Raw genomic sequence first — 13,064 nt, forward strand, 5'->3', positions numbered from 1 at the left:
GGCTACCCATCCGAATGCGCAGTGTCCATTATGTACGTGCAAATACCGATACGAGTGCACATGCTATAAAGCGATCTTCGATCTTTCCCTCAACCACGGACCAGCCTTGTAGAGCACAAACCTAGACAGGAACTCAGGTAAGCTTATTGCACTTAGCTTTCCGGAATCATTTAGACTCTCAAAGTATACCAAGACTCACGGGATGGGAATCATCGCCACGCTCAAAAGCCCAATAATTGTGTTCCCCCAATCGACCCCAAGATTATGAAATAACGGATGAGCAGCTATAGGCATTCCTGCACCTGTATACACAACACCCTTGGTGAGCTAGCGTATCGCATGTAGAAACGTGATCGAGCTTGAGAACAGAAGGGGTGGACGTACCCATCATAGATCGGAAGAAATCGTTGGATGCGAGTGCCGAAGCGGCATATTGGGGGTAAGCTGTAATGAATCGCGGCAACTGCGTCAGCACGCATGACCAAGACGGACAGAAAGCATCCGAAGATTGAAGATTTAAGGGGAGCTTACCATATGGCAAATAAGTCAAGAAAGGATTAAAGCTATCAGGACCACATTATTAGCCCACCAAGCAGCGTGTGGCAGCCAGATTGCACAAGATCACTCACATCAAGGTAGATGCCATCCCAAATGGTATACCAGAGAGTACAGGGGCGATCCAGTGCACTTTATTAGCAGTCCAAGCGAACCAAAGGATGCATGTCTTTGAAAGTAGCAGATATCAGCGATTCTGATGCTAAGCGGTATTGCGATTGGGCACAGAATGAATACGGTACTCACCGGCAAACAGAATGCACCGATCAGTGCGCATGGGATTCTCGTTTCTGGTGATCGGGTGGGTCCATTAGGGTTGTACGGCTGATCCACCCATTTCCTATTGGGGTTGAAAGTATTAAGGATTATCAGCATCACTGTTTCGGTCATCCTGCGAGGTGTGAAGGGTCGATGGTACTGGTACTGAGTGGAATGATCAGGGCCAGCAGAACGAGCACGTACCAATTCCAGAAACTGTATATCGCCCAACCGATAAAACTACCGATGAAAAGCGCTGCGAAAGGCAGAGTAGATACTCCCAGCTCCCAACCGTAGCCCTGCTCATATACTATCGGGAAGCTTTCAAAGAACGAATACAATGTAGCGTATACCAACCCGGTGTAGAGGTTGATAGCGATGATTATTGGTTCCGTGCACGTCAATGCGATCGGGCGTAATAATGAGTCCACCACGATATGGGAGAAAGGTAATAAAGCATGTGTGATTTCTAATCGGGATTGATAGTGTGGATTAGAGGATTGACGCCTGATTCGCTGAGCACGTCGGAGCAGGATGGTATCTGGAGAAGTCTGAAGTCGAGCAAAGTCGGTGAAGTCAGTAACAAGGCCCAGCTAGTAAAAGGATGATTGGGCTTGACTTACCTCCGGTAAAAAGAAGAAGAGAAGAATAAGGCAGAATCCAGAGAGGATAGACATTTCCCAGAATGCCCATCTCCACCCATCCGACTGGATGACAAAGCCAGAGATGATCGGTGCCATAGCCGGCGCTGCTTCTGCTGCTAAACCCCAGAAACCCATGGAGTACGCCAACTTGTGGGCGGGGAACATGTCATCGAGGGAAGCACCTGGCATTCGGAGGAATTCAGATCAACCCCGACTCAGCAACTTATTGGTGCTTCGGAGCGAGCTTGACCATCCTGAGGGGCATTTGGACTCGCTCAGAATGGAACTTGCAGGAAAAGATCTGAGTTGAACTTACCAGCAGTAGCCAAAGCCGGACTACCCATAAAACCAGCCACGAACCTCAATACCAACAATCCCGCAAAATTATCCACCAACGCAGTCAGGATCTGCAGTATGAAGAAGATCAACAACGTGATGATATACACCGATGTTCGACCTATCGCAGGAACTTCGGTGATTCCACTGAGGAAAAGCGGACCGATGCCGTAACCAGCTACGAAGAGTGATATGCCTAAGGAAGAGACCAGGGTGGATACGCCAAAGTACTCCGCTGCAGGGCCGACTGCCGGGGCGTAGATCGCTGAACCGACGTAGACTGTGGTTGTTAGGATCATGATTAAGAATGTCACGTAGCATTTCTTGCCCAGTGTCCTGATACGCCGAAGCGCGAAGAATAGGCATGTCAGTCTGGTGATGTGGAAGTCAATGATCCGGGTATACTGAAGCATAACTCACCAATTTCTCGGATTCTCATCGTCGTGTCCATCATACCAACTGACCAGATGCAGGTCAGGCCCACGCATAGAGGGCAGACTATCTGAATGCAGCTCATGTCCATTCGTGTCTCCCGAATTCTGAAAGGTAGATCGTGATTAATCAGAATGTTCCACAGCACTTCACTGACTTGATTAGGACTCATCACACTCACGCTTTGAGGAAACTTCGGTATGACAAACCCATCTAGCTCTTCAGCATACCTCAACCATCGAGGCTTGTAGACGAGTCTAAGCAAATGACCGAAATACTGGTCAAGTTGATCGGATCAGTATCCACAAAACATCGTCACACGATCGGTTTCTTTTTCCGTTGTCTTACTCGAATACTCACAGAATCCCTTATAACGTCTCTCATGTTCGATAAAACAGCTTTTGGATATTGACACTACTACAGAGACATGTACACAAGACTTATGGAGAAACCTCTGGAATAATGATCGGTGGTGGACGCTGCATTATATAGGGATCGTGTAGGTACAACTGACAAGGAATTTTGCCATCGAATTTTTCGGATAAGTTGATGAATCATCGATTCGGTTCCCATTAGCAATTCTCCGCTTATCAGGCTTCGTTTGGCGAGTTAGACGAGCAACCCAGCGTCCCCACCCACCCTTTTCCGGGACTTGGCATTCGTCTGTCTCTCTTTGCTGCTTTGAAAATCGAGAAGACGAAATCACTCATACATGCATTTCCGCAGAATGTGACTGTAGCCTCTTGAAGATTTAAATCTATCATGTCGCAATTCCATATACGGCGAAAAACGAGAATGTCTGTCCCGCTCTCCTGCGCGATTCAACAGAATAGCCGTTCCGAGCGAAATTTACCTTGTCTCGATCGTGTCATCCTTGAACGGCAGCCTCTCTCACGCAAATGTGAGGCATACATAGCCGCTCAAGACTGGTTGCCCGAGCTCTTTACCACAAGACTGGATTTGCGGACCTGGTTGTCCCGCATCGCTTCACCAAGCTGAAAGGCAAGATGTGCATAAATCATGCGCATATGTATCGCATTGAGATATGCGCTTTTGTTTCTACTTCTACTTCTACATCGATCTACTTCGTCTACATACACCTTTTTAATGCAGACTAACCCAACAAATCCGCATTTCCAGAAGCACTAATAGCGATGATCGTCTATGCACAAACAAGATATTAGCATCGAATTACCTCCATCAATATCGCGGCCGACTTCGCTTCCCGTCAATGACAAGGTCCGTAACAGAGTGCTGATGCAGCTGATGGTCTGCACGAAACTCACCTCGTCCTCCAAATACTTAGCTACCGCAATACTATCGCTCAACCCCTTTCTCCTTCGAGTCTTCAATACCAAATCCCTAGCAAGTGATTGTCCCGTAGCAGGTTCTAGCGGTCGAAGTTGGATAGACGAGTCCGTCGGGTCTCCTGGGACCGTGCTCCAGTGATCGAACGACATCTGCACAAACGCTTGACCCATAGTGGCAGTTCTCAAATCGGTCTCGAACCCATTAGCGTCCAGTACCGGTATATGGGCTTTGACGGTGTACAGGGGTGATCCAGGTTTAGGTATATCTTTCGTCACGTGCCCTCTTCGTCTCGATAGGACAGTGTAGACTGCTGCTACGCAATCTGCGGGTGCTTGAACTTCAACGTAATATACCGGTTCCAGCAATCGAGGCGTAGCCTGATCATAACGACTTATAAGCTGGAATTGCGAGACGGGCAATGATCATATATCGATATTGACTCACAAGTAAGAAGGAAGAATAGCAGACTCGTCGAGCGGTAGGGATGATCTGACCACCACCTCGATAGATCGGTTCTTGCGCTATGTTCGCATCCAATATCCTGAATTTGACACCTCGGATAGCTGACAAACGATCCCACGGTCAGCTGACGAAGCGGTCTGGAGAACAATCCAGCTAGACCCACGCTCATCACATAACGGTCCTTCTCTTGTACCCCATTGGAACCCTTGCTTGACACTCTCTTTCACGCTACCAAGCAGCTTGGTGTCCACCTGTTGGCAGATAGTCAGCTTCTGCGGTCAGATCTCCCATATCGCGGTCGATTTTCGATCTTTTTGGATTGACTCACTTCGGATGGTAGCGTATCATTGATCAAGACATTCGCACCATTCTCTTCCGGTCCAAATGCCCATATATTCCTCGAGGCAAGAAGATCCCACTGATACTTGCTTTCGAAGAATTTACCCCTTTCCTTGTTAGTCATTCTCATCGACACTTTGCCAGATTCGATATCTTGCGCTATACCGGTTTCCAAAGGTTCGGAAATCATTGTCAACTTGTTCCTGCAAGCCAAAAAACAAGTCAGCTCACTCACGTTCAAGTGATAGAATTTTTACAGAGGAACATAAAACACCGTAGCCAGAACTCACTTCTTATTGGGAGTTTCCGCATAACATTTCAGCGCAGAGGTCTCGACAACAGTCTCACAGAACTTGGTCACCGGATCTGAGACTTTGATTTCTATCTCGGAGAACAGCTTTCTGAGATCGTGCAGTATACAGTCCATGTACAGTTCGCCCGTGCCCAGTATTATGTGTTCTCCCGACTCCTCGACTTTGGTCGTCACAAGTGGATAAGACTTGTTTATCTTTCTCAAGCCTTCTAACATCTTAGGTAATTCAGATGGCGATATAGGTTCGACCGCGACTTTCAATACTGAGGCGGTGAGATGCTTGATAGGTTTGAAGATGTACAAATCGTCTTCTACGTCTTCTCCAACGATCGTGGCTGTTTTCGATATCGAAGCGTCTACTCCTGCAAGTAAGACCAGATTACCGCCTCCTGCACTTGGCACATCCACGGTGTATCTGTTCCACACCATGATCAGCTCTTTCGGCGTCCGGCAAAGCAGCTGTATCGTGGCTGACTGACCTTGACTCGTCTATCAAGACACCTTCAACCACTGCATTAACCATATCTTCCTCATCTTCTAGCGAGTAACCCTCTCCCAGCACCCTCACTGTTTGTCCCACTCTGACGGTACCGCTCATGACTCGTCCGTATGCCCTGAAAGTCTCCGCATCGGTGGTGTGGTACAGCTTGGCAACATGGACGACTGTTGGACCTTGTGAATCGCATTTGACCATCGAGTCGGTTAGATCAGATGTGAGGGGTCCAGTGTAGGTGTGCCGTATCTATGAACTCAATGAGCGACGCACACACGCAGTAATGGGCATTAAAGCTCGCCTTTTGCTCAGCATTAGCTTTAGGCGATGGGATATGTTCGGTGATCATATCGACCAGTCCCACAGAGGGACCGAAGAAAGCTTCTAATACCACTTTGAGCAGAGGTCGCACGTCCATTTTGTAGGCAGCCGGTCTCAGAGTGATGTTGAGATCCGCCAGGGTCTCTTTCAGGGTTGCGGAGTCTTCACTCAGGACCTGGACAGATTGTCATTCAGCAAGCACGCCCCAAATATGTTTGACGGAAGCGGAGGCACGAACGCCTCAAGTGTTGCATCGGGCGGAGATGAAGGACGCTGTAGCTCACCTGCGAGTACAGTTTATACAATGGCTCCAAAATGAAATGCTCGAAAGACCTCTTTTGATCCATATCCGATTGCTTCCTCGTGAACTTCCTTCTTTCAGAATCGAAATATATGTTCCCCCATAATCGCATCGCAAATTCATCTACGTCGAAGGAACCGAAAGTGTCCGAGTACATGGCAGCGAAAGATCGGAGGGTGAAACACCATCCCATCTGGGTCGATGCGAAAGCTACATTGCCCAATTCAGGTGATACTCTCAACGATTCATCTGGGTCAATCGAGCTGCGACAAACCCATTTGGTGTCATCAGCTTGCTATTCAATTCCGCTTGACTCTACGAGATCTTATCGGTAACTCTGGAGACTCGGGACTCACGCTATTATAGAGTTGACTTCTTCTATGGTATGTTTTATCTTGTAGAAAGCATCTTTCGGAGGTAATCTCAATTCCAATATCAACCTGTCCATCTTGTTGACGACCAATACTATATTCAATTTCTCCTGCAGGGCATGTTTGATAATTTGTTCTGTTCCGTGCATGACACCTTCCACAACGTCCACTACCAAGACTACACCATCTACCAGTCTTCCGATCGAAGCGACTTCATCGACGAAATTGACATGCCCCGGGGTATCGATGATATTCACTAAACTCGATTTACCCTTCGAATTCTGTAAAACCAGTGACATGGGACCTGACTTTATCGATATCTCCCTTGAACGCGATAAGACATGCGTGTCTGTATATCGTACCTATACGAGTTCCCGCCATGTCCAGGAAATCAGCTGAGTATAGGCGGACGACTGAGAACGAAGAAAACGAGGGATGCTTACGGGGTTATCGACATCGTAAGTCATCTGATGCGTCTCAAATACTAACATGTCCAATAATGATGTTTTACCATGGTGAATATGTCCAGCGACCATGACGTTTCTTATCATATCCGGATAATTCATCAGGTCGATCATGAAGCTGTGAGTAAGGTAGTACACCATCAGTAAGAGTCAGGAAAGTTTGTCAAAGATTTCGCTCACTTTCGATCGAACCTCGTTTCCGGTAATCCCTTCTCCTGCACTGTAAAGCTCTTGACCTTTATAGGTGCTATAATCGGTTCGGAGAGCAATTGGGCATCTTCCTCTTGTACCATAGTCTCCACGTCCTCCCCATAAGTTTCAGCGGCTGTTGCGTAATACTTCTTATCCTCATGCAAGACCACTTGATTGCCCGCCGTACCTATAACAAAGCTTTCATGTCAGCTGACTGAAATCCTCAGATGCAATTGCAACAGGGAGCTGACCATCTACACCATGCAAAGTCATCTCCATCCCCGTATCTTCGTCCATCTCCTCATCCTCATCTTCCAGCCCTTCTAACGGTGCGTAAGCCTGCGAAGGAGCCGATGGACCAGGTTGAGAGGGCGCCGAAGGGGCAACGTCGATATCTGACTCTTCATCTGAGTCGAGGTCTCCACCGATATAATTACCGAACTCTAAATAGCGAGACATATATTAGCTTCGTCCCGAGCAAGCAGGTCGAATGAGATGAGCGTACCATCGTAATCTTCCGTTGACATTCTGAGCTATTTTTCTCCTGATGGGGACTTGCCTAGCTATTGTGGACGCGAGATTCACGAGTGAGCGCTTACTGCCCGGTAATATGGAGATAGCAAGCTGTTCAGAGTAATGAAATACTGGCAATGTAAGTACTTCGAAGAGTGTTATTGCGATTTGAGATGTCCGAATATCCAAGAGCAAGTGCACGAGGTCGAAAGATGAAAGTGGCGGATTGCAAGAAAAATAATCATAAACCCGCATTATTTTGATATTTTATCCCAGAAAGTCGGAATCCCTCGAGTGAAGCTCACAAGGTGTGGATAAATGCTGTAGATATCTCACAAGTTGGTGTCCAGACAAGCACTTAGAGTGACACTGCATATCCGAAGACATAGACAGGATGTCCAGACCCGCCTCCATCCTGCTGCGATCAGCGAAGACCGCATCCCGCTCTTTACATACTACCACCCGAGCTCTCAATGGTGAACTGCCTCCTACCCCCAAATCAGCCGAAGCACTGGGATTCAAGAATCAACCAGGCAGACAGAGGACCCTGCCAAAAGATCTTAACTTGAAAATCAAGATCTCAGATAGTGGGAAGAAAGACATTCTGACAGCATCGACGAATGGTGGAAATAACAAAGTAAGTAGATACATTTGGTTATAAAGTCCAAAGTCCAAACCCCAATTCCCATTTGTACTTCTGGAGTTTGGGAAATACGTCTGACATTATGCCGAATCTCAATTTCAATCGCATCCATCACATGCTTATCCTTGCTTTGTTCTCGTAGGCGCACTTGGGCCGAAGCAATAAACCTAAAAACAATGTTTCGCAACCTGCAAGTACTGGCGCCGAGGTCGACTCACCCGATTTCTTCGAGAACTCAAATATAGCTTCTTCGTCTTCCTCGTCTACTGGTACGGGTAACTCAAATCCGTCGAAACATAAATCAAGAAGAGATGTACAAGGGGTGTCAATGGATCTAATCGATCAACCCTCTTCTGCTTCCTCCCCTAGCTTGCGCTCAAACTCACGAGATCTACCTCCTGATGTTCTTCGACGTCAACGACGGGAGAACCGCACAAATAACATCAACAACAACAACAGCAGCAGCAGAAATAGACAATCAGGTCAGGGGCGAAGAGATGGATCTCAACGAAGAAGTAGAGAAGCAGTGAATCTCATTCCCAGAGAAAAGCGCGCCGGCATGTTACCTAAAAGACAAATTACGTTCGATCAATTAGATCATGTCGAACCAGGTTTATTCGGAAAGGGTCATCTGATCGCATCCAATGTTAATGGTAACAGTGCCGCAACACTGGGACTGGGTCACCGTAAGTCAGATTCAGCTTTCTACTCACTTTTTCTACCTACGGAATGAAGTCGGAGCCAAGCTGATATATACCGCTGGTCACTGATTTAGCTCGTAAGACCACTTCGTTGAGACAAGGCTCATCGTCGCCCTCTTTCCCAACTTCCCCTATCCCTATCTTATCTACCATTCCGTCTAGATCCGCGGACCAGGCTATCCAAGTTGCCTCATGGACTGCGGCGCTGAACGGGTCTATACCCCTCAGATTCAAGGATCAGCTGTGTCAGACTGTCAAATCGCAATTGGGTCGTTAAGGGCTTACTTTCCGCCGTGCGGTTTGAATTGATGGAAATATGCATATTGCATTTCGCATATTGAATAATGAGCTCGGATCGTTGTCCTGTTTGATCTTGCAAGGCTCGGTCATCTTGATCTCGATGAAGTGATTTGTTCAGATTATTCAAACTCGTTGCGCAGCATTCAGCAATGAGCTATCAAGCTTAATCAAGAAATGTCGCATGACATGCCCATCATATTGGCAAGTGTAAAGTAGAATATCATGGTAATTATTATACAACAATGTTTGTGTCTTGGTCAATGCGAGATAAGCTTTTCGTTCATGCTGATTGCTTATCTTATCGGGCTCGGAGCTCAATCCTCTTCTTCATCCACAACTCCTCCTTCTTCCTCCTCACTCTCATCTTCGTTCTCTCTCTCGCTATCGCCAGATGCGGGATGCCCTCGTCTGAGCTGACCTAACGACCCACCAATCTGTCCAATCTGAACCGGTTCTTCCATTTGCTGCCGAGCATTCGAATTAGGATTACCGTTGGCATTGCCATTACCATTGCCATTACCGTTGGGCGAGGACGGTTCATCGTACGTCTCATTCGGTACTGGCGCATCGAAGCCTTCATTCGGTATTGCAGGCGAAGATTGTTGTCGCTCGATCAGTCTTCGCAAATGCAGAGAACGCGGCGGGGGGATGTTGGACGGATGTAATGCTGGTGAAGGTGGTGAAGGGGGTCGTTTCGCGCCCTACCGGTGCAGACAATTCTTCTATCAGTACAAGAGATGATAACACCTTTGACCTTTTTCCTTCCATCCAACGTGGGGGCATCATATCATAACATTTCACACCTTGAGAAGCCGAAGAACAATGATCCTGAATGTGAAAGCGAATTTGGCCCACTCACAGCCATACCAGGAGGTACCTCCCTCCTCCCTCTTTGATCTTCCAACCCCTCCATTCCCCATTCTTGCCATTCCTGACTCCTCGAGCTCCATTCTCCTCCCCTCAAATTCATTCCCATTCCCATGCGGGGATTTGCGAGTGTTGTCGCGGAAGGACCAATCGTACCCAGCAGATTACCCACTCCTTTACTACGTATCTTCTGCCTGTTATTCAGACTCGCCGGCCTGCCGTAAGGGTACGAAGGGTGTAATTGATTGGGAAGAGTCTCGTCGTGGTCGAATCGAGGAGGCTCGTATTCTGGTGGTATATCCAATGACTCGTCAAATCCTGGCATTACACTCCAGCCTGTTTCTGGCGGATCGTCGAATAGGAGTGAAGAGGTATATGCAGGAGTGTGATGGATCACATTATATCGCGCGTCCTACCCGAATGAAGTAGCCAAACGGAGCGGTCCACTTAGCTTTTAGTTCTACCGACTTGGACATCAAGCGCTCTTATGCTCACCGTGATACTTGTTGTCATCTTGGTTAATTGTCCTTTTTTGATATACAGGATGCATAACAGATTATGGTATTCTCAAGATACTCGTACAGGTTGAAATGGATCAACAAACCTCACTCTTGGAAGTGGAGGTGATGCAGGGATGATGCTTCTGTTACGTAATGCCCATGACTCACAAACAAAAGCGAGTAAACACGCGACTGACAACGAGTAAAGTAGTAAGAACATGAAATCAAACAACCTGCATACCAACTAGAATAACATCGAGTACATTGCAATAGAGAGCAATAGAGCAAACACATTCGCAGGATCATCCGCTACGACAACTTTCGCAAATCTGAGTGACTGACGTCTTGATCGACGAACGTGCATCGAGGCTGGACTCACCGATATCCATCAAAACAAATCGAGCACAATGGCATCCACCAAGACCAGGAGAGCAGCACCCAACGTGATCATGTCGACCCCTCCGCCTCAGCGGTCCAAGAGCACGTACAGTGACGTTGAGAAACAAGGCTTATTGGCCAACTTTGACATCGAGGGTGAGTTTCAATCGGTCCAAAACATTCTAAGACCATCAAACCAATCTTTCACTCAAATCATGTTATCCTACCTGAACAATTGAGATGACCTTCCAATCGGAACCAAATACCAAAACAAAATGCTAACTGGAATCCGATGTGACCCCATGTATAGTCGCCGACAAGACGTTATTCTTCCGATCCATCCTCTCTCGAACACTAGCGTCGTTCCGTATGAGAGAAGAATCCGAGATCCTCTCCATCCCACGTGAACTCCGCGGGATGACCTTGGGCGAATTGGAGTCGAAATGGGGCGGCGGGTGGGCCGGGACGTTGCAGAGGATACGAAGGGAGAGTTTCGAGAAGAAAGAGAAAGTACGAGAGGAGAAAGAAGAGAAAGAACGGGACGAGGTAGTTAGAGGTAAAAGGTGAGTCAATTTCACGAGTGCACGAGTGATCTTGGGACTGGAGATTCCATTCGACGAAGTACAGCACGCTCGATCTGTAACAGGAGTTGCGGAGATATCGTACGGAGAAGGGGTCTCAAAATAGTCAGAACAGAAGAACGGGAGGCTATCGGATCTGACTGATGGCTTCGAGTACTAGACCTCTTCCGATCGTCAATCGTGAAATGACTAAGTACGGAAAGCTTACAATCTTGACACGTAGGAAACGGAATGGTACAGCCAGTACGAATGCATCCCCAGAACGAGGCGGCAAGAATCGTAAGTGTCTTTTTTACTCTTAACCGCCAACTCTTCTACATGAATTATCCTGATAACAAATGTCTCATTGACTTGATTACAGCTCGCCGCGATGCTCCTACACCGGCTTCCACACGCAAAGCAGCACAGCCCTCGACCACTCGAAGTAAAGCTTCAGCAGCAAGTAAGAAGGGCAAAGCCGCCGTCTCTACACCGGCATCGGGGAGCTCATCGAAAGGACCCAGTGTGAGTGTTTATTTCGCATATATTGTTGTTGATCATCAGAATCCGCTCGACATAAAGCCAAACAAAACACGTTGTATTACGAGTCGCCTTCATGCTCGATTCATTCAGCTGACAAGACGATTGCTGGTTTCTACTAGACATTACCCCAAAATCACATTTTCAATCCTACTTTGCCGCCGACCCCGTTCTTCTCGTCCAAGACTCATTCTCCTTTATCACAGCCTTCAAAAAAGTCCAATCCGTCTTCGTCATCCTCAGCGTTGTCTTCTGCTCATCGTCCACCAAAGTCGGCGGATGCAGATGAGAATGAAGATGCGTCCAACGATGAAGAATCGGACGTCAATGATGAAGACGACGAATCACAGGACGATGATGATGAGGATGAAGACGAATTACCTGATCCCGAATTACTAGAAGCCAAATTGATGAAAAGCACGAAGAACAAGACTCCCTCCAATTCGAAGAGTTCAAGCTCGAGCTCGAGGGGAAAGAAGAAGCGAGGCCCATCATTGATATTCCGTCAATCCCTCGCACCTGGCTCCATCATTGCTCAGGATCACGTCCCAGAAGAATCCGGCGATGGCGATGCCGATGCCGATGAGAATGCGAATATCCACTTGAGCGACGGACGAATCATCTCTTTCAACCCGTTCAACCTTACCCCCGGCCGAGTGGAGAAAGAGCTCAATGACACCCAGAGTAAATTATCGAAGGATGAGAAGAAAAAGGTGCAAGAGCAAGTGCATGAGCTGGTAGTTAAGAGTTTGAGAGAACGAATGGAGAGGTGGAAAGTCTAGATATTCTACTATCATCTCCATCATGTCGGACCTAGAATATTGAACATCTACGTGGTCAACCTAATCTCAATTTATAAATGGGAAACAATCAGTCACGGTTTCGCAGAATCGCAGAGTCACAGACAAGGCTTTCTCGGTGATTCTTACATTCTTACTTCTTCCCCACTCGGATTTCTGGTCGAATGCCATTGTATCTTTTCCTTTTCTGCGCCTCATATCGCCAACAACAGGAGATCAATTATATACCATACCATAGCAAATCGTCTCGATGCATTTTACGAAGTCTCATGAATTCTCATGTCATGCGCGTTCATCTCATCTCAAACAAACAAAAGATACCATAGATTCATCATTCACATCATTCTTACTAGTTCATACAGTGTACATAAGAAACATATCAACAGCCCTCTAATTCTGCTCTCAACTTTCGCCCTTGTCCTCAGACCGCACCTCTTTCCTCATCCTCATCGGGCTATACTCCCTTTTCA

The 13,064-nt window shown here is 47.2% G+C and overlaps 5 protein-coding genes across 5 annotated transcripts; 2 read left to right on the forward strand and 3 right to left on the reverse strand.

Moving 5' to 3' along the window:
* Positions 1–63: 63 nt before the first annotated feature.
* I303_105059 (uncharacterized protein) lies at positions 64–2,609 on the reverse strand (the record flags this gene model as incomplete). The annotated part of the gene is made up of 12 exons (XM_018408787.1): positions 64–121; positions 200–302; positions 385–444; positions 532–563; positions 630–724; positions 802–895; positions 1,018–1,364; positions 1,437–1,639; positions 1,774–2,129; positions 2,214–2,332; positions 2,407–2,502; positions 2,586–2,609. The coding sequence occupies 12 exons, from the start codon at positions 2,607–2,609 to the stop codon at positions 64–66; spliced, it is 1,587 nt and encodes a 528-aa protein (XP_018262478.1).
* Positions 2,610–3,339: 730 nt separating this feature from the next.
* On the reverse strand, positions 3,340–7,319 carry I303_105060 (uncharacterized protein; the record flags this gene model as incomplete). The annotated part of the gene is made up of 14 exons (XM_065969089.1): positions 3,340–3,387; positions 3,512–3,913; positions 3,981–4,099; positions 4,162–4,249; positions 4,327–4,540; positions 4,628–5,065; positions 5,130–5,392; positions 5,445–5,639; positions 5,749–6,028; positions 6,122–6,498; positions 6,580–6,718; positions 6,781–6,979; positions 7,044–7,235; positions 7,298–7,319. The coding sequence occupies 14 exons, from the start codon at positions 7,317–7,319 to the stop codon at positions 3,340–3,342; spliced, it is 2,976 nt and encodes a 991-aa protein (XP_065825161.1).
* Positions 7,320–7,699: 380 nt separating this feature from the next.
* On the forward strand, positions 7,700–8,926 carry I303_105061 (uncharacterized protein; the record flags this gene model as incomplete). Its single annotated transcript, XM_018408785.1, has 3 exons — positions 7,700–7,942; positions 8,091–8,634; positions 8,724–8,926. 3 exons carry the CDS (start codon positions 7,700–7,702, stop codon positions 8,924–8,926), a joined length of 990 nt encoding a protein of 329 aa, XP_018262476.1.
* A 337-nt stretch (positions 8,927–9,263) lies between these two features.
* I303_105062 (uncharacterized protein) lies at positions 9,264–10,329 on the reverse strand (the record flags this gene model as incomplete). The annotated part of the gene is made up of 3 exons (XM_018408784.1): positions 9,264–9,650; positions 9,809–10,228; positions 10,312–10,329. The coding sequence occupies 3 exons, from the start codon at positions 10,327–10,329 to the stop codon at positions 9,264–9,266; spliced, it is 825 nt and encodes a 274-aa protein (XP_018262475.1).
* Positions 10,330–10,723: 394 nt separating this feature from the next.
* Positions 10,724–12,576, forward strand: I303_105063 (uncharacterized protein; the record flags this gene model as incomplete). Its single annotated transcript, XM_018408783.1, has 5 exons — positions 10,724–10,850; positions 11,005–11,257; positions 11,499–11,554; positions 11,637–11,779; positions 11,917–12,576. The coding sequence occupies 5 exons, from the start codon at positions 10,724–10,726 to the stop codon at positions 12,574–12,576; spliced, it is 1,239 nt and encodes a 412-aa protein (XP_018262474.1).
* Between the last annotated feature and the right edge of the window lie 488 nt (positions 12,577–13,064).

This window comes from Kwoniella dejecticola, chromosome 6 (assembly GCF_000512565.2).
Source record: "Kwoniella dejecticola CBS 10117 chromosome 6, complete sequence".
Classification (NCBI taxonomy): Eukaryota; Fungi; Basidiomycota; class Tremellomycetes; order Tremellales; family Cryptococcaceae; genus Kwoniella; species Kwoniella dejecticola.